The sequence below is a fragment of the Lonchura striata genome, chromosome 33 (assembly GCF_046129695.1).
Source record: "Lonchura striata isolate bLonStr1 chromosome 33, bLonStr1.mat, whole genome shotgun sequence".
In the NCBI taxonomy this organism is placed as follows: domain Eukaryota; kingdom Metazoa; phylum Chordata; class Aves; order Passeriformes; family Estrildidae; genus Lonchura; species Lonchura striata.
Window position 1 is genome coordinate 1,033,250 of NC_134635.1, and position 18,727 is coordinate 1,051,976.

Here is an 18,727-nt window from a genome sequence, read left to right on the forward strand (position 1 = left end):
CCACTGGGAAAATAAACACTTGAACAAACACAGAGCTCTGATGACCAGAATATGAAAGTGGAGAGGATCTTCCTGGGTTGATGGGATTGCCAGCAACATCTTTTGATGTATGGGAGTGACCTCAGCTGGCTGGCAGCATGATTAGCAATGCAGGCTCACATGAGGTTTTCAGCTGGCACAAACCAGAAGCACTGGACCCTAGATTCTGATTTCTGCAGTATGTGACCACCAAAAACAATTCCTAAGCAGCAGATTCTGGGGTAAAACTAATTTCTGCTCCAAGTATTTAAAGTCCAAGCCAGTGATGGTGCTCAGATACATGTGCAAGAATGAGAATGCAGGTTCTGTTGCTAACAAGCCACTGGCCACTGCTAAAATAGTTAACCTTGAGTTTTTTAACTTTCCACCTCTGTAATAAAGCACCTTTTTTCCCTAAATTCCATGGATGTGATGCAAGAACTAGGTGCTGTTTGTAGCATCTTTAACATGGGAAAGCAATATGTACGCACTAAAAGTAAGCACAAGAACAGAAAAATCAAGTGTATATTTTCAGTTTGGCAATTCCTCCCATAAAAGTGGCTTTGGCACCTCATGGGAGATAGCTACATGATGTAAATCTTCTCCCACCCCCTGGGGACTTCACATCCCGTGTGTACCTCGGCCTCGGCCACGTCCCCGCCTCCCTCTTTCCGTGCCTCTTCCAGAAGATCCTCCACTCTTAGCACCATCTAGTCCGTTCTCCTGGCCCCGAACTGAAACAGAACAATGCAAAGACATTTCAACACTCATCCTGCTTTAACAAGGATGCCAGACCAGATCTCAAACCCCAAAACACAGTGGCTGTGTGGGGGAGCAGATCACCACATGCTCCCTGAAAATTTGATTTAAACTGATGTTAAGTGAGGGCATCACGCAAAGAATCATCTCAGACAGGGGAGCACAGAACATATCCATACACAGACATGTGTCTGCCCAAAAAGCTCTACTGACAGCTGTTACACAGCACAGTGCTTCAGTGTGAGGGTTTTGGGAGTTATTAAATTTAGGGAAGGTCCATACACTCTCTTCCACGGGTGGCACCTCGCCCTCGCCTCGGCAGCCCGCCACGTCGTCTGCTGAAATCCCGCTCTCGATCCCGGTTTTCTTTGCTTTCTTCACTGGGTTCCGTCTGTCCGCTCTCTTTCTGTCCTGAGACACCTTTCTTCTTCCCAACCATTTCCCAGGAATGCTGAAGGTTTGCAGAGGGAAGAGAAATTAATTACATTTAGATCAATGAAAGGTGCAAATACACAAAGATTTAAACATGCGACAGAATATAACAGGGTTCAATGTATTGCTCTGGGGAATGGTTTTTCCCTCCCCAGAGACCCTGTAGTGTGACCATGTTAGTTTAACCCTTCCTTCCCTTCTTGACCCAATTGGCTGGGAGCCAAGTAGCCCTTCCTGTACTGAGGCTAGCTAAAGCTCTGTCCCTTCTTTGTTTGCTCTCTTTCCCTCTTCCTCCCATGGAATAAACATCTGGGACCACATCAGGGGTTGGAGCCTCTTTTGGATTCTTTGCCCAGCTCCTGAAATACTTCCCTCCAAGGCCTCGCAGGTCTGGGCTAGTCTGGTAACTTTGGGGGGCTGCGGGGGGTAAGTGTTTCAGTTCTCCTCAGGAATGGTTTCCAGATCAATTATTTAAGGAGTCTATTAGTCTACATACAGCACATCATCTTCCTTTGAGCCAAGCTTTCTTTCTGTTGACTGGCATGCAATTCGAGGTAACAGGAGAGGAGTTACTCTATTTTTGCAAAAATCTACTAAAATTCTTCAACAGAGATGTCATGATACTTCTAGAATTTAAAGCATGGATACATTTACCTTGCTTTAGGGGGGAAAAAAAGCCTGCCTTTTCACACAGGTCATCAGGAGCTCTCAGAATAACCCAGGTAAATGTTTCATAGTGATCTGCAGTCAATATTTGGGTTAAGCTCTTTCAGCAGTTGCAAAGTTATTAACAAAACCTCTCCCTTCAATAACATCTTAGATGGAGAGAAGCATCACAGAAGTTAACAAACAGGCAAGTTCAACTGCAAAATCTTAAGCCTGCCTCCAGCTCATTGCCATAGGCCTGCACCCATGTATCTTCTGACAGTTGCACTGGCGTCATGTTCTTAAACTGATGCTGCACACTATTAGAACAATTAAAAATAGTCTTAAGTCATTGACAATCACCTGAAAACGCAACTGGCAGACAGCTGGGTTTCAATGGCAGCATGCAGGGACAATGGCAAAAAACCCAACAACATAGTGGCACAAACTGCCATCAAACCCAAGTCTTCCAAAGTCTTTCTCCATAGATATCTGTCTCAGAAATAAACTTTAAAATTACAGTATTCCAAGTAAACATTTTTCAAGTAAGTTTTTTTTTTTTAACCAAATCCAATCTAATGCTAAGATCATACTTTCTCCTTTACTACTTGAAATACAATACATTACCAGTATCTAGCTCAGCAGGTAAGCTGTCTTCAGCACCAGAGCACCCAAGCAACTAACAAGTAGCTAACCAAGAACTGTTGTTTAATCAAGTCTGTTTCTTGTAAGAAAAATCCCCTTTCTGGGATGGCTGCACAAACTAGACCCAGGTCAGAAGCAGCTCCAAGGTGCCTGACCAATGGCACTGCAGGGGCTGCCTGTGACCACAAGGCCACTGGGCTGGATCAGTGGCAGCCCAGCACTTCCTGTGCCAGCTCCCTGCCTGCCTCTCCATGGCCCTGCCCTGCAGGGCCTCCTGCTGCTCATCCAAGAAAGGAGGAGCTGCTACACAGCTCTATGTGCTGCACACTGTCCTGGGTGCTACTCATGAGCAATGTGTTTCTCTAGGCAGTTAAACAGCTGTGATAGCAGGGGTTTGTTCTCTGACTAGAAGTCACTGATTACAAAAGATGTGGAGGAGAATACAGCTGTGGCAAAGCTGTACCTCAGTAATGCACATCCCTATCACTCCCTTTTCTATAAGGATTTCCAAAAGCTACTTTATTCAACTGTCAATGAAAAGGGCTTTCTAAAGACAAGGAGGAACACCTACATGTGCTGTACAGAACTTGCCTGAAGCCAAAGCAAGCAGAGAACCAGACACTGGGGAGCAGATGCAATACACAAAATATAGTCTGACGTGTCCAGCTCATCCACAAACCCCCAGGGCCCATCACAGGCAAAAAAATTACCTAAAGCATAATATTCTAAAATGGTATTTAGACTCTCAACCAAACCAGGGTGCCAGGAGGATACGTGATATCAGCAGTGGTTTGGGAGGACGGATCTCACATTCCTAGGCTTTTTCTTGGGGTTGTATCTCTGCTGTCTTTGTCACAAAAGGAATGACACCCTGCATGCAGGTGGAAGGTTCCTCCTAAGCAAGCACTCTTGTTCTTGGGGCTGACCTCAGCTTGCCTGAGACAAGCACCTGCATGAGAAACAGCAGCCAAGCCCAACTCCACAACAAAAAACAGAAAAAAGGCCCTCAAAACTATAGCACAGGCAGTAGTACAGAAACCAGTCAATGCATCACTGAGAAATGAATCTTTAGGGTCAGAGATACAAAAACCATGTTGCTCTGACAGAAAGGAACCCCAGCTGACACACACCTGCCTTTGAATGCAGGTTACTCAGCCCTGATGGGTAAAGGCAAGTTCCTTCATACTCACTGGTGTCAAAGCACATACAGATGCCAGCATACTACTGCTGAACTGCTTAGATTCAAAAGTAATAGGAAGGAAATTACTTCTGGCATTTTCTCCTCTATTTCTTCAAACCTAGGGCTATGCTCACAGTCTGTGCAAGCCCATTGGGAGCAGCATTCAGCAGCCAGGTCACAGTCACACTGTGCATGCTCCTGTGGAACTACTCAGTCATAGTGGCTCTCCTTATCTTGACCTTACTGGATGCCTCACCTGCAAATAGGCAGTTAGACTGAACTAGGCCCCACCAGATTTACAGGACCTAATCCTACCGTGTCCGGATTGCCCTCCAGCAGCACGTTGATGGCTCTGTTGACATCCCCATTGCAGTCATGCAGAGCAATCACACACTCATCCTGGTTCTTGCCTGTGATGTCGATCAGCTGTAGAGAAGACAACACCATGGTCAGCATGTTCCAAACCAAGATGGCACCAAAATCTCTATGGGTCTCTCAGGAGGCAAGTGAGTTGAATCCCAAACCAAACCTTTCAACAAAATCTGAAGGCCTAGGGAATCTCCCCAGTCTTCTCAGCTTAATGTTGTGTTCCTCAACAAGAAGTGACTGAGGCTGGGGTTTTTTGAGTTACCATTGTTTCACCATGACCCTCCTTTCACTACAATCTCCTTTTCTCAGAATAACACTGTTACCTGCAGAAACAAACTAAAAATTCAACAGGACTGAAGTTGCTGCACCCGCATCAAGGCAATGCCAAACACAAAGACAGGCTGGGGGAGAGCGGATGGAGAGCAACCCTGAGGAGAAGGACTTGGGGGTTTGAGTTAACATGACCTGGCCATGTATACTGGGAGTCCAGGAAGCCAATGCTGTCCTAGGCTCATCCACATCAGGGGATTCTGCCCCTCTGCTCTGCTGAGACCCTCCCCTGCAGAGCTGCCTCCAGCTCTGGGTCCCCAGCACAGGGAGGACGAGGAGCTGCTGGAGTGAGTCCAGAGGAGGTCACGGAGATGATCCAGGGGCTGCAGCCCCTCTGCTCTGGAGACAGGTTGGGAGAGCTGGGGGTGTTCAGCTTAGAGAAGTAAAGGCTCCAGGGAGACTTCAGAGCCCCTTCCAGGGCCTAAAGAGGCTCCAAGAGAGCTAGAAAGGGATTTTGGACAAGAGCCTGGAGTGACAGGACAGGGAAATGGCTTTCCACTGCCAGAGGGCAGAGTTATACAGGGTATTGAGAAGAAATTCTTCCTGGTGAGGCCCTGGCACTGTTGGAACAACTTGGGATAGATAGTGGAAGATATCACCATAGCACAGGGGTGGAACTGAAGACCCTTTATTGTCCCTATTGACCCAAACCATGCCATGATACAACTGTATGAAGCCAGTCCAAGGAAATTCAGGGAGCAGCCAGGTGTGTCCCTCCCACCCTCCCAGCATTCACAGTACTCCCAATACTGATCTTGCCTTCCTGTCAGAGTTCACCATTGTTTTCCACACTCACTTGTTTCACCTTCTCCTCAAAGTCAGCATCGTTGTGGTCCGAAATCATCTGTGCAAGTCGAATCTGTTCTGCAGTAGCCTAAAGAAATCAGGGAGAGACAGAGCACATTGTCAGAGTGATGCATTTCCAAACCATCCTCCAAAGGCCATTCTGCTACCCCAAGCTCTCTGGAAACCCTGGAAAGGAATCACTACGGCAAAGAGAAGGCACAAACAAGGGTCAGAGAAGGAAAACTCCAGGGAGAAAGGGAGTTGAAAAAGGAGCAAGGAGTCTGGAAGAAAGGGATATACTGTTGAATGGCCTCATGGCACCAGATAAGCAGCAGCCACTCAAACCACATCTGTTTTGGGGCAGACCTTACCACCACCAGACCACCAAGACCCACGGCAAGTGCCTTCTCAGCCAGTTACATTCACTAAAGTATGTGAGAAATGAACAAATGGAAATAAAACCAAATCTCAGCAGCAGTTCCCACTTGGAGAGACATGCAAACCCCAGTGTCAGCAGCTGCCCAATTAACCTGAGTCTGGCAGCAGCACCTTGTGACACATGGGGAGCTCGTTTGGCCAGCCCAGCCGTTAGCACTGCACCAGCCAGGTCTCCACCTAGACACCACCCGGTCGCCATGGCCACTGCCCTTACCTGCGGCCGCTGCTTGTGCTGCGTCTGGCTCTGTGTCTGTGTCTGCTCCCAGCTCCCCCGGGCTCGGGTAGTGCCCACCGATGTCATCATTTACAGTATATACAAATAACAGTATTTACAAGGTCGAACTCTGGTGGGGCAGGGGAGAAGAGAGAACGGACTGTTAGATACCAAAAACAGAAGGCAGCACCAACACTGAGCAAACAGAAGGGTAAGACAGCCAGAATGGCTGCTGTAGATCCCCACCCACCCCAAAACCACAGTGGGCCAGGCTGCCATAACCTCGTGCTCCCAACACAAAATGCCCACTTGTACTTCTTGAGGTTTCTACCTGGATACCATGGCAGAGTGTTCCAGATGGAATATCACCTGCATCCAGGTGGGAGCAATCAGGCACCAGGAGCCAAAGGAAAATCAGACTCACAGACTGCTTTGGGTTGGAAGGGATCTTGAAGCTCATCCAGTTCCATCGCCCTGCCATGGGCAGGGACACCTTCCAACAGCCCAGGTTGTTCCAAGCCCTGTTCACCCTGGCCTTGAACACTTCCAGAGGTGGGGCAGCCACAGCTTCTCTGGGCAAGCTGTGCCAGAGCCTCACCAACCTCACTGTAAAAAACCTTTCTCAGGGAATCTAGACTGACCCTCCTTCAGTTTGAAGCCATTCTGTGGACTTGAGGCAAAGAGTTTAACAATTTCTTGTTGGAACACGTGTGAGTAGGCAGAGATCTGCCAAGCACCCAAGCTGAGGCTGTGGCCATCAAATGGAGCAGGAAGACTTGAAAAAAGCTTCAAAAAAACATCACTTGAAGGACAGAGCATCTCAGAGCCTCAGACACATCAGCTACTTCCCCTTCTCCTTTTTTGCCTTTAAAGCATGGCAGGGGAAAAAAAAATGCTCCAGCAATAAGTGATGCTACAGGTCTGTGGAATTTTTGTTTTTAAGGCAAACCTGCCCTTGCAGAAGTGCCTATTTTTGCTTATTTAAATTATTCCCTTGACCTGGAAAAATAATGTTTTTCCTAGTATTCTTGATCACAAACATACTAAAAACGTAAGATGTCTGCAAGGAATAACATGCAGTAACACTGTTGGACAACACTGCTTGAGGCAAAAAATCCCAAGAAAAGTTTGAGTGTCCAAAGCAAGCAGAGTTTTCCAACCTCACACTGGGTTTCAGGGCAGGGGATGCTGGAAAGGGATTAGCACTGAAGTTTTACCCTCTCTAGCACCTTTTAGGCAAAAAGGACACGAGAGACATCCCACAGCACTTGTCAGGACTCACAGCTTCTGAGCCCCTGAAATTTCAATAATCACAGAACTCACATTTTTGTATTTCATTACTAAGACTGTAAAACCTTCCCCCAAAGCAGCAGGACCTGCTGCTGTGCCCCAGGCAGACACGAGGGGCATGGGAAGGAACCACGGGCAGAGTGTAGAAGCAGGGACCTGGTAAGACAAGTGCAGGATCTGATCTGAAACACTGCTGTCCATGAGCAGGGCAGCACAGGTGAAAACACGGTGTGCCAAGGAGGGAGCTCAGAAGCAGCATTAGCAAATAGTGCAGGAAAAGCTGGGGGATCACCTGTTGAAGTTTGCAAGTACTCGACTGGGTGAGAAATCCCTCCTGAGAGCAGGGAGGCCATAACATTGCCTCTACGCCCCCCACACCTGCTCCCCCCAGTGCCTGGCCTTTCTCTGTAGGCAAGTTCCTGTGCAATTGCTCCTGCAGCTCCCCACAAAACCTCCAAATTCCCCCCTTCACAGCCCCCCATGCCTCATAGCAACTTAACACCACAGTTCTACAGCTATACAGTGCCAAGGTCCCTTATCAGGAAATAATCCAAGCTACCAGGAGCCCCAGAGGTACGGGGGAAGAGCACCAAGCCTCTACTTCTGCCAAGGCAGAGAAGGAAAAGGCTTCTATCCTCAGCCATCCCCTCTGTGCAGGCTCCATTCCCTGGTGTATATTTATTTTTGCTTTCTTCCAGTTTTAAGTTTCATGCACCATTTGTTGTATTAAACCAACCTGGCAGCAGAACCACAGGCCCAGAGGGAAGAAATTCCACACATCCACAGAAACCAAACCTGCAGCTTCCCTGGGCTGCAGGTCCAGCAGACTGAGCCCCAACCTTGTGCAGCCCAGGCATTGCTCAGCAGCTGCCATGCTCCTGCCCAGCTGCATCACTGCCACCAGCAACACAAGCATTTGTCATTTAACACACTAAAAACCCATAACAAAAACATCTATGGCAAAAACCTCAGCCAGAGCTTGACTCTGTTGAGGCTGGCAGGTGAGGAGGTGTCCCCATGCAGACCCCAGAGCAGCCTTGGGGAAAGAGGACTTGGCTACTAGGAACTCATTCCTCACTGGGGGAACTCGGGATCAGCAGTGACCCGCAGAACGCCGTCACCCCCATGCCTGCACGCAAGCTGCCCAGATCAAAGCTGCTCTCAGCAAAAGCATTTCACCTCTTCTCTTGAAAGAGCAAACCTGCACACATGCACCAAGAGATGAAAGAGCAGCTCCAGCAAAGCGAGTGGTGGCCACTAACACTGGAGCCTTAGCATTAAATGAAGCAGGGCTCACAGCTGAGGCCAACAGCTCTGCACGGGGCTCAGGGAAAACAAAGAAATTTCAGTTACAGGTTACAACACCCTCTGCTTAAAGACACTGCATCAGATGAGACATTTGCTGTTACCCCCTTTCCTTCTCAGGCCTGCCTTCCCACCAGGCCTAAAGAGGAGAGCCTCAACTACACAAGGAAAGTGTGGAGTCTCCAGAAAACAAGGGGATACAAAAATGTAACAAACTGTTCATTTTATTAGAAACGTTAGGTAAGTTACAGTTTCAAAACCAGGATCTGTAGGTCCCATGGCGGTGCCAGACCTGCTGGCTGCTGCACACCCTGGCACATCCCAGTTTCAGTTTCCCTGACGTATTAATACAGTAAAGTGGTATTTTCATCCCCTTCTGACAAAGCTTAATTAACATGCGCAGAAAAGCTCCAAAGCCCAAAAGGAAAGGGCCAGAGAAATCAAAGCCTTTCCTGCAACATGGGGCAGAATGAGTACCCAAAAGAGGGTTATCGATACAAGAGGTTTTCCTCAGAGCAGATATGGTGGTCGAAAACCGAATCATTCCATGTATGCAAAGCATGAGCTTTTGGGGAGATGCTCCCGGATATGCCATCAGAGACCCCGACTTGGCATCGACCGGCAGCGCTTTGCTCGGGAGACTTCCGGGCCGGAGGGCGCAACCAGAGCTCCCAGACCGGGCTGAAGGGCCGTGGAGCAGGGCGGCACTCGCGGGCCGGGGCTCCTCCAGGACCCCCGAACCGCTGCTGCCCGGGGATTTCACGTGGGCTGCGGAACCACCGCTGCCAGGGCGCACGGGGCGCCCCCGAGGAGCGGCGGCAGCAGCGGGGCCTGGCGGCCCGCACGGAGCCCGGCAGGGCGGGAGCACGGCTCCCATTGTTACCGCCGGCAGCGGCGGGGACGGGCGGGCCCCGAGAGCGCGGAAAGGTCGGAGCCGCCCGACCCCGCGGCCCGGTCCGCGGCACACAATGAGGCGATGAACCGGACCGAACCGGAGGGCGCCGGCGGGGCCGGGCGGGAGCCCCCACGGCGGCGCCAGGCCGGGCCCGCAACGGAGAGGCGGGCGAGTGAGGGCCGCTTCCGCCCTCATGGCCGCGGCCGCCATTTCACCCCCCCCACCCGCGCCCGGCCCGCCCGCCCGCCTCACCTGCGGCGGCCGCGCGCTACGCCAGCCCCCGGCTACGGCCCGGCCCACTAGGCCGCGCGGGGCCCAGCGGCGGCGGCGGCGCGGCTCAGAGCCGCCCCCGGGGCACCGGGCGCAGCCGGGCCGGGAGGGCGGCAGGCGGCGAGGCTGGGCAGGCAGGGGGCGGCGGCGGGAGGCGGCGGGGGCGGGTTCGGGGGCCGCGCGGTACCGGAGCCGCCGCCGCCGCCGCCGCAACTTTACCTGGGTCCGCCCGCACTGACAACTCCCCCGGCCCCGCCCCCGGCACGTGACCGCGCGGGGCGGGGCCGCCCGCGCCGAGCACGTGACGCGCGCGGGGCCGCTGCGGCGGGCCCGCACGGGTCACGTGGCCCGGGCTCCTCCGGTCACGTGGTGGCGCGCAGGGCGGCTTTGTGGCCGCCATGTTGTGCGGCCCCGGGCCGGGCCGGGCATGGCGGGGGCCGGCAGCAACTGGCTCTCGGGGGTCAACGTGGTGCTGGTCATGGCTTACGGCAGCCTGGTGAGGGCCGGCGGGGCGGGGCGGGCTGGCGTGTCCGGGCGTGTCCTGCGAGCCGGATCGTGCGAGGCCGTGCAGCCCCCGCGAGGCTGATGCTGGCGCGTCCGTGAAACTCCTGTGGGCGCGGGCCCGAGGAGTCGATAAGGCTCCCGTGAGACGTGTCCCGGACTGGCTGTGCGGAACCCCTCGGAGTCGGGCTCGGGGCCCTCATGGGGCTGGAGCGCCCGTGGGCTCCTGGGGTCAGTGGGGTGGGGAGAGGACGGGAGTGGCAGCCTCTGGAGACATCGGGAGGGTGTGGGGCTGACCTGAGTGTCCGTGGGGCTCACAGTGGGCTAAGCAGGGCTCGGAGGGGCTGGCAGGTGGGAGATGGCAGGGGGCTGGTCACAGGCTGGCTGTGAGACCTCCCCCCGGTGCATGTCTGACCCCCTCCCCGCTGTGCCCCACAGGTCTTCGTGCTGCTGTTCATCTTCGTGAAACGCCAGATCATGCGCTTTGCCATGAAGTCCCGCCGTGGCCCACACGTGCCCGTGGGACAGCACGCACCCAAGGTGGGTATTCTCCCTTCTCTACACCCACGGGCCCACCTGTGCCTGAAGGGACATGCAGGAGCTGCCCCAGTGCCAGAGCTGCTGCCTCTGAGTGGTGATAGGCAGTGGGGAGGGTTTATCTAGGCCTGTTCCTATCCTTTTGAGCCCACAAACAAAGTGAGCGGTCTGCAAATGTTTTCTTCCTGCTGTACAGGATTTAAAGGAAGAGATTGACATTCGACTCTCGAGGGTGCAGGACATCAAGTATGAGCCACAGCTGCTGGCAGAGGACGACGGCCGGCTCCTGCAGCTGGAGACACCAGGTACCGTGCCAGAGGTACTGTCCTGCACTGTTCCCTGGGGCCAGGTCACACCTCTGACTGCTCCTGTTGCTGTCCTGTCATGTGAGATGTCTCTTCTCCCGTTTTCCCTGTCCTCCCTTCCCTCCAAGGTTTGCAGAGATGTCAGTTTGTGCTTTCCCTTTACCAGGCTGCTATAACTACCTGTACAGGATGAAGGCGCTGGATGCAATCAGGACATCAGGTAAGGGAGCCCAGGGCAAGAGTGGGAGCAGAAGGGTGCAGAGAGACCCTGAATGAGTGTGCCAAAAGCCCCCTGGGGAGGCTCCAGGTGCTCACTGGGGAGTAGCAGTCACTTCTCCTACTGGTGGCCTGAGGGTTGGCTCGTTCCATGTGCTGGGCCAGTGGGCATGGATGGAAATTTATCCAGCCAGTGGTTCCTGGCCATAGGGATGAGCACAAGCATTTTTTACCTCCACTTCAGCTGTTGTGCCTTTTTCCAGAAATCCCATTCCAAGCCGAGGGTCGGTACCCAAAGTCTTTAATAGGGAAGAACTTCTGTGCCTACTTGCTGGAACTGCGGAATTCCAGCACCTCCTTCAAAGGCATCCGCAAAGCCTTGATTGACACCTTGCTGGATGGCTACGAGAGCGCCCGCTATGGCACTGGGGTGAGTGCTGGTGGGGCACTGCCGTGCCCACGGGGCGTTCCTGTGCACTGCCCTGCTGCAGGGACTGAGGCCACACCAGAACTCCAGTTGGTGTTCCATGCTCCTTTCTGTTTGTATCCAGGTCTTTGGGAAAACGGAATATCTAAAGTATGAGGAAGCTCTGAATGAACTGGCAAACATGTAAGTGCTGCTGCCCAGATGCGATGGTGGGTTCCTGGGCCCCAGCAGCCTGTGGGAAGGTGTGAACAGAGATGGGTTTAGGGCACAGGTGTCATCTAAGACGGGCTGCCCCTCGGGGTTCACTCCTTCCTTGCAGCCCATCTGTTACTGCAGTTTTGGGTTTGTTCCATGGTCACAGTCGACATTCCTCCTTGTCCCTGACCACTCTGAGTCAGGGAATTGCACAGAACCAGTAGCTTTAGATGTCGAGACCTCAGGGAGTGCTGTCACCATGAAAGCAGGTTTGCTTCATGTCAGACAGACACACAGGCTGAGCAGCTCCTCTGGGGCAGCAGCAGCAGTGATGGTGCCTCTTCTCTGCCCACAGCACCAAGGCCCGGGGTGGCAGCAGCCAGCGGCAGCACCAGTCAGCAGTCAAAGACCTCACGCTGTCCCCTGAAGTCTCCAACCCCACCACCATCCAGGTCACCTACCTTCCTTCCAGCCAGAAGAGCAAACGTGCCAAACACTTCCTGGAGCTGAAGAGTTTCAAGGACAACTACAACACACTGGAGAGCACCCTGTGAGTGTGCAGGGGCCTGGTGCAGTGGGGGTATGCTGGGCTGGTCTGGGCTGCAGCACTGAGAGGAACCAGCTGCACTCAGATCTCCTCCTCACCCCACTGTGGAAGTCATCACTCGGCGGGGGCTCCCTTCCAGCTGCTGGAGTTTGGCTCTCACCAGGAGCCCATTCTGGAGCTGCTGAGCCCATGGGGATCAGCCCCATAGCCTTCTCTGCCACAGGCTTATCAAACTCCAGGCTTTGAGTCCTGCAATGTCTTGGACCCTGTGAATAAACTCATGAGCTTGAGCTTATTTATAAAGACATGGATCCCAGCCAGTGCTCCCCTCCACCCATCCTTCCCTGCGGCAGCTGGCGGGAACTGATGTTTGTCCGTCCTGTGGTGGTCTTGGGCACTGGAGCCACTTGTCTGTTTTTTTCTGAAGGGTGAACACTTTTCCCCATGATGTCATTGTTCCTGCTCTCAGCCCTCTGTGCCCAGCCTGCCTGTGCACCTGGATGGGGTAGAAACAGTCTGGTGCCTGTTCTTAGCTACTGCTTTGGGCTGAGGTTTCTACTCATTCTCCTGCAAGTGGGCATTTGGGGACGTCTCAAGTGGACAAAGCAGTGTTAAATGTCCCATCTGTTCTGCCAAGGGGGTGTTTGCTCCCACTCTCACCAGCGCCTCGCGTGCCAGCGTCTGCCGAGCTGCTGGGGCTGAGAGCTCGTGGCCCCACCTTGAGCCTGCGTTCTGTCAGGCTGAGGGCAGCGCTGGCATCTCACCCGTCACTGCGGCGTGGGCAACACAGGGTGGAGGGTACAGACCTCGGCACTTTTTAATTACTGTTTAATAAAATGACAGTTTAGTTCAAGTAGGATGCGTGCCAGTGGCCTCTGACTGCAGGGCCCTGTCCCTACCCAATCCCAGGCTGCATCCCTCCTGAAGCTGCTACGAAGTAACCGGGATGCCATTAATGGTGGCCAGCATGCTGCCGTTACTGCTGTCGTGACTGAGATGCCCCAGACAGTAGGTGGCATCCAGTGATGGTAACCATAACAGTAACCGGGAGGCTGTTACTGTAACCAGGATGCCGTTACTGCCCGCGTGTTCCATTAGCACCCTGGCCCTTGCAGGGGCCGTTGCAGGGTCACTGGCACTGGCCATGGCAGCACCAAACAGCCAGAGCTCCTCACTGCAGCGGGAGGAGGTCAGATGGGGCAGGGCTGGGAAGATGGAAGCTGTCCTGGGAGCAGGTGGAGACAGTGGGCTGCAGTGTGCCCTGGCGCAGGCTAAGCCCAGTGCCACGTGAATGTTGCTCTTTGTTTGCAGGTCCAGGCAAATGGGAGTGCTGGGGCAAGGCTTCTGATGAGGTAGAGCTGGCAGAGCACCTTGGGAGCTGAATCCCCTGTACTGCTGGGAATCTGTGGGCAATGAGGAGCCCTAGCACAGGGCAGACTGGGGGGAACATCTCTGCTTCCCTGACCTGCCCACCTTGTGTCTCTCTAGCTGTGGGCAGGGGGCCAGGGAGCACCCAAAGTGCTGGGCATCATCCCTTGGGGTGCTGCAGTGGATCATGGAGTCACAGCTCAAGAAGCGTGTAGACCTGGAGCTGCACCTTGGAGGCAGGGAGCAGGCAGCGGTGAGGCTGGGCGTGGGTTGGGTACAGCTGGGGTCCCCCAGGCCCTCTGCTGCCAGGGGTGGGTGCCCCCCTTGCCCTGCTCCACTACGTCCTGGGGAACAATTTCTCTCAGCTCTGATGAGCTAGGGGGATGTGGGGGTTCAGCACAGCCCCTGTACCTGGCAGATCCGCCGAGATGCCCTGTGCCAGCTCGTCCTGGATGAGCACCTACAGCACCAGCAGGAGCTGCGCCAGCAGGGGAAAGCCTTCTATGTGGAGCGGCTCTGAGTGCTCAGCCCAGTGTGTGGCACTGGCCTGGCATCACCCAGCTCCTGACTGAGAATAAAACATGTTGAGCAAGACAGGCTGTGTCTGCTGCATGTGAGGCATGGGACAGCCCAGGGCAGCAGTTGCGGGAAGACACAGCCCAGCACAATTCCTGTGGCTGGGATCCAGACATGTTGCCTGCAACCCTGGGTGCCCTGGATTCTACACACTTCTTCTTGCCCATGGCTGTGCCAGGAGATGGCAGCACGGCCAGCATGTCTCACCAGGCTGGGTGCTCCACACTGGGGCTCTGTCCCAGCGCAGGTCCTGCTGCGCCATGCCGTGTGCCACAGTGCTCCTAGCCATGTGGCACAGTCCTGCAGCAGCACGGAGAGGAACGTGGCTGGGCTGGGTGCAGTGCTCCCTGTCCCATCCAGGCACCCCAGGATCCCTGTCTGCTCCCCGGCTGGGAGGTCCCTGTCCCCCACCTCCCATCCCTTCTGCCTGTGCCTGACCTTGGTGTCTCCCAGCCCCAGGGCCCATCAGTGCCTGCTCTGGCTCTGCTTATTGACAGGGCTGGCGGCTGCTGGGCCGGCACCCCCCGCCACAGCCCTTCATTAGCTCGGCTGTCGGGCTGCATCACATCACCCACTGCCACACGCACGCCCCTGGCTCTGGCACTGCTGCTGCCACGTGTGTCCCTGCTGTCCCCACTGCCACATCATCATGTGGCCACCTCAGGGGGCTGAAGCCCCTGACCCCCAAGGTGAGGCTGTGTCCCTGTTTTTCCCATGGCACTCAGGATTCTGGTGGCCCCATGTCCTGTCCCATTGGTCCCCCAAAGCTTGAGCCCCCACAAAGCCCCCAGTGCCATTCCCAAGGCTAATGTGTCCCACTGCAGCAAAGCACTGCTGTGGTTGGGAAGGCTGTGTTTCCAGCACTCCATGATATCCTGTGTGCCCTTGTCGTTGGACACCACTACCCTGGTCCCAGCAGCTCCCTCAGTGTGGGTCGAGGTCCTGCCTCTGTCACCTGGCATGGGTGGGGCTACATCTTCAACATGGATGCAGCAGGGTGCCGGGCAGCCCCTCCAGCTGCTCCTTGGAAGAGATAGTCTTCTGAGTTCCAGCAGCTCCCCCAAAGCAAGGGGATGTAAGGCACAACTCCCCTGTGTCAGTGGGGCTTGTCCTTGGGCAGGGTCATGTGCAGCCCCTTGGTGGCACAGGGCCCACGGGCCAGGGCTGGCCCCCGGTATTGACAGCCCTGCTAATGACAGGGAGTGTCACCAGGGGCAGGAGCAGGCGTGGGGCCATCGACCGCATCGACCGGCGGTGCTGGGCGGCAAGGGCGCGGGGGTCCGTGGAGGGGGCAGGGGGACGTCAATGGGTGGTAATTAATGGGAACGAGGCCACGTGTGCAGGGCCAGGGCTGCCGCTGGCCACGTCCCTCTGCTCGGTGCAGCCGAGCGCGGTTATAAACGGCGGCCAGGCGACCCCCAAGCCAGAGCACACAGTCCCCTGAGCCAGCCCAGGTAAGATGGTGATGGATGTGGGGTCCCTTTGGCCCCAGCACTGCCTGCCATGGCATACTACTCCGTGCCGGTGCATGTCACAGTGTGCCCTGACATGCCATGCCAGGAGACCAAGCCTGCACTGCCCTGCTTCAGCTTCATCCCAGCCACAGGACGCCTCCTGCTCCAGCACTGCATCCCGAGCAGCTCAGCACCAGCACAGTTGCCCAGCAGGCTCCAGTCACTGAGGTGAGGCTGGGTGCTGTCTCTGCAGTGCCTCGGGGGTTATACCTGGATACCACTCCCACCCTAGCTCTCAGTGTCTTCTTTTTCTCTTACAGGTAGCTGAGCTCCAGGTCCTCCCACCTCCATCTGCCCCTGTCTCTGTCTGATATGTTTGATATTAGGTTGTTTTATTGGAAAACCAACTAAATATCAAACATATTCTTACAGCGCCAGGGACGCCCAGCACCGACTTGGCCAGATGCTGCCTGTGCTGTGTCTCAGGCAGGGGGACCCTCTGCACCCTGTCCTGCACCCTCTGCTAGTCCTCACTCCTGCAATAAAACCTGTCTGCCCATCTCCACAGGATTGAGAGGGGGAGCCCAGAGCTGTTCTGGGGGTTGGTGGAGGTTTGGGATGGCAGTGGGGTCAACGCTTACCACCTGTCCCCCCGCTCATGCCAGGGGTGATGACAATACAAAGGCCCGTGGCCCTGTGCCCAGCACTGCCTCCACCGCCCTGGCATGGTGGGGGGTTATTTATGGAGGTGCAGACATTTCTCAGGGCCCTTGGTGGGCACTGTCTCCCCCAGTGCCCTGCCCAGGGTATCTGGAGCTGCCCCAGCTCTCTGTCCCCCGGGTCCCTGGGTGCTGACCCCTTTAGCCCTCAACATCTGTCCCTGGGTGGGAGCAGTGGATCTCTTCCATGGGAAACCCTAACCTGGTTTATGGGGCCAGTGGGACCTCTGAGCCAACACAAGGAGGCTGCAAATCCCTTGGCTGCAGATGAAGTGCCACCACTTGCCCTAAGAATTCCTCCCTGTGCCTGGGGAATCTGCTCCTCCAGCTGCCAACAACATCCTCCACCTCAGCACCATCACCACCACAGCCGGAGCTGGGCTTGGGGATCAGCAGGCTCTCGGGGGGCTCTGCCCCCAGTGCTGGGTGCAGTTTCCCCTGCTGCTCCCTGCAGAGCCAAACACTCTCGGCCAAGCCCCAGCTCCCAAAATAGCGCCAGGATGATCTTGCCCTTTTCTATGCCACCCCCGGGCAGGGGTAAATGTCAGCCCAGGGCCACCAAAACATCCTAAGCCCCCCCAGGAAGGCAAATGGAGGGTGAGGACTTCATGCCAGTGCTGCACGGACGGACCCAGTTCAACATCCTGAGGAAGCACTCGGGGCACCAACCAGGGTGTCCTGTTGCACGGGGGGAGGGGGCACCTGGAACAATGCAGGACCCCCTCTCGCAGACCTGCTGCTGCTTTTTATAACGACCCAGCTGTCCTCGGGAGCCCAAATAAGGCTGTGACCACCAGGAGCCCCCAGGACACACAATGGGTCCTGAGCACAGACTTTTTGGGACGGTGGGGAGGCGGGTCAGCCCAAGAAAGGCAAAGCCACTGTGCTGGGCAGAGCTGATAAACGGGTAGTGGGGCACAGGCAACACAGCTGCTCTACCCACCCATTGTCTGTCTGCAACCTACTGCCCACCGCTGCCTGTGTCCCAGCAAGGATGGAGGCCATCAAGAAGAAGATGCAGATGCTGAAGCTGGACAAGGAGAATGCCCTGGACCGGGCAGAGCAGGCGGAGGCTGAGCAGAAGCAGGCGGAGGAGCGGAGCAAGCAGGTAGGGCAGACAGCCACAGCCCCCAGCCCGGGGGTGTTGCTTCTGCCTCTGCTGGGTTCTTCTGCCTGGTGCTGTGCCTCTGCTGAGCCCAGAACCAACAGAGACTCTGCCTGGGGTATGAGGGTGCGACAGCTGCTGCTATCCCACAGCTCAAGGGCACTCTGAGGGCTCTCGAGGGCTCAGTCCCTGCCAGCTGGTGGGATGTGGGAATGGGGTGGACACTGTGGGGCAGAGCTGGTCCCAAGGAAGGGGCAGGAGGAATGCCATGGGGCAGAGCTGCACCTGGGATGGGGCAGGCAGGGCTCTCTTGGGGTGCAGGGGTTCAGAGTGGTGTCCACCTGTGGTGACACCGCTGTCCTTCCAGCTGGAGGATGAGCTAGCTGCCATGCAGAAGAAGCTGAAGGGGACAGAGGATGAACTGGACAAATACTCTGAGGCCCTGAAAGATGCCCAGGAGAAGCTTGAGCTGGCAGAGAAGAAGGCGGCAGACGTATGTATGGGGTGCAAGGGAAGCTGAGCGTTGCCTTGCCCCCTTTCCTGGTGGGACTGCAGCCCTTTCCCTATGCCTTGGGGACACAGGAAAGTCCCTGTCCGGCTCAGTGTGCTCCCGGTAAAACTGTGTAGGTGTCTAGGAGCAGAGAATGGCCCTGTGAAGGACAAATCCAGAGGACAGAGCCAGGCAGCGAGCAGCCCATCAAGTGCGGGATATGGGGTCCACGTGTCCCCAGGAAGCTTTGAGTCACGGCTGGGGGTGGTGGAGCCGAGCTACGAGAAGGAGGAGGAGGAGGGGAGAGCCCTCATCCCCCTGCGGGCGGGGGTTCATGGGCAGCGTGAGCATTGCACAGCCCGGCTATTGTTGTCCGCTGTTTCCAGGAAAACAATGGTGCGAGCGGTGCAGGGTTTCACCCAGCGGCGCTCTGCTGCCATCAAGGGACATGAGGCCCCGTTCGTCACCTGTCAGGACCTGGCAGCCCTTGAGAGGCCGGGATGTCTCAGGGTCCAGTGTCAGAGCGATGCAGCCCAGCTCTGATGCAGAGAAGGCAGGAGCCATCCTCTCCCACCGTGCTCGTGGGGAAGTGCCTGAGCCCCTGCACAGCACCTCGGCTGCTCTCACTGGGAGCTCCAGCGCGCCGGGACATCTGTCACCCTGCAGCTTTGCTTGCAGGTCCCTGTGGCCATCCCCGCACTGGAATTGGCT

The 18,727-nt window shown here is 55.6% G+C and overlaps 2 protein-coding genes and 1 long non-coding RNA gene across 7 annotated transcripts in view; 2 read left to right on the forward strand and 1 right to left on the reverse strand.

The window, feature by feature from the left end:
• UBAP2L (ubiquitin associated protein 2 like) overlaps window positions 1-9,867 on the reverse strand; it is a 29,960-nt gene extending 20,093 nt beyond the window's left edge. For all 5 annotated transcript variants that reach the window (XM_021532222.2, XM_031506862.2, XM_021532221.2 and 2 more), the window contains exons 1-6: window positions 9,796-9,867; window positions 5,817-5,946; window positions 5,175-5,252; window positions 3,995-4,105; window positions 1,060-1,228; window positions 657-752 (exon numbers count right to left, since the gene is read on the reverse strand). In XM_021532222.2, the coding sequence (XP_021387897.1) occupies window positions 657-752; window positions 1,060-1,228; window positions 3,995-4,105; window positions 5,175-5,252; window positions 5,817-5,906 (544 nt within the window). In that variant the 5' untranslated portion in view covers window positions 5,907-5,946; window positions 9,796-9,867. The remainder of the gene's footprint in view (window positions 1-656; window positions 753-1,059; window positions 1,229-3,994; window positions 4,106-5,174; window positions 5,253-5,816; window positions 5,947-9,795) is intronic.
• A 62-nt stretch (window positions 9,868-9,929) lies between these two features.
• On the forward strand, window positions 9,930-12,423 carry LTAP1 (lipid transport auxiliary protein 1). Its single transcript, XM_021532296.3, has 7 exons — window positions 9,930-10,072; window positions 10,516-10,617; window positions 10,811-10,919; window positions 11,086-11,139; window positions 11,399-11,565; window positions 11,687-11,745; window positions 12,113-12,423. The coding sequence occupies exons 1-7, from the start codon at window positions 10,004-10,006 to the stop codon at window positions 12,309-12,311; spliced, it is 759 nt and encodes a 252-aa protein (XP_021387971.1). The 5' UTR covers window positions 9,930-10,003; the 3' UTR covers window positions 12,312-12,423.
• Window positions 12,424-13,749: 1,326 nt separating this feature from the next.
• LOC116184484 (uncharacterized) lies at window positions 13,750-14,266 on the forward strand. Its single transcript, XR_004149242.2, has 2 exons — window positions 13,750-13,925; window positions 14,091-14,266. It is a non-coding gene; the product is annotated as an uncharacterized LOC116184484 (long non-coding RNA).
• The last annotated feature ends 4,461 nt before the right edge of the window (window positions 14,267-18,727 follow it).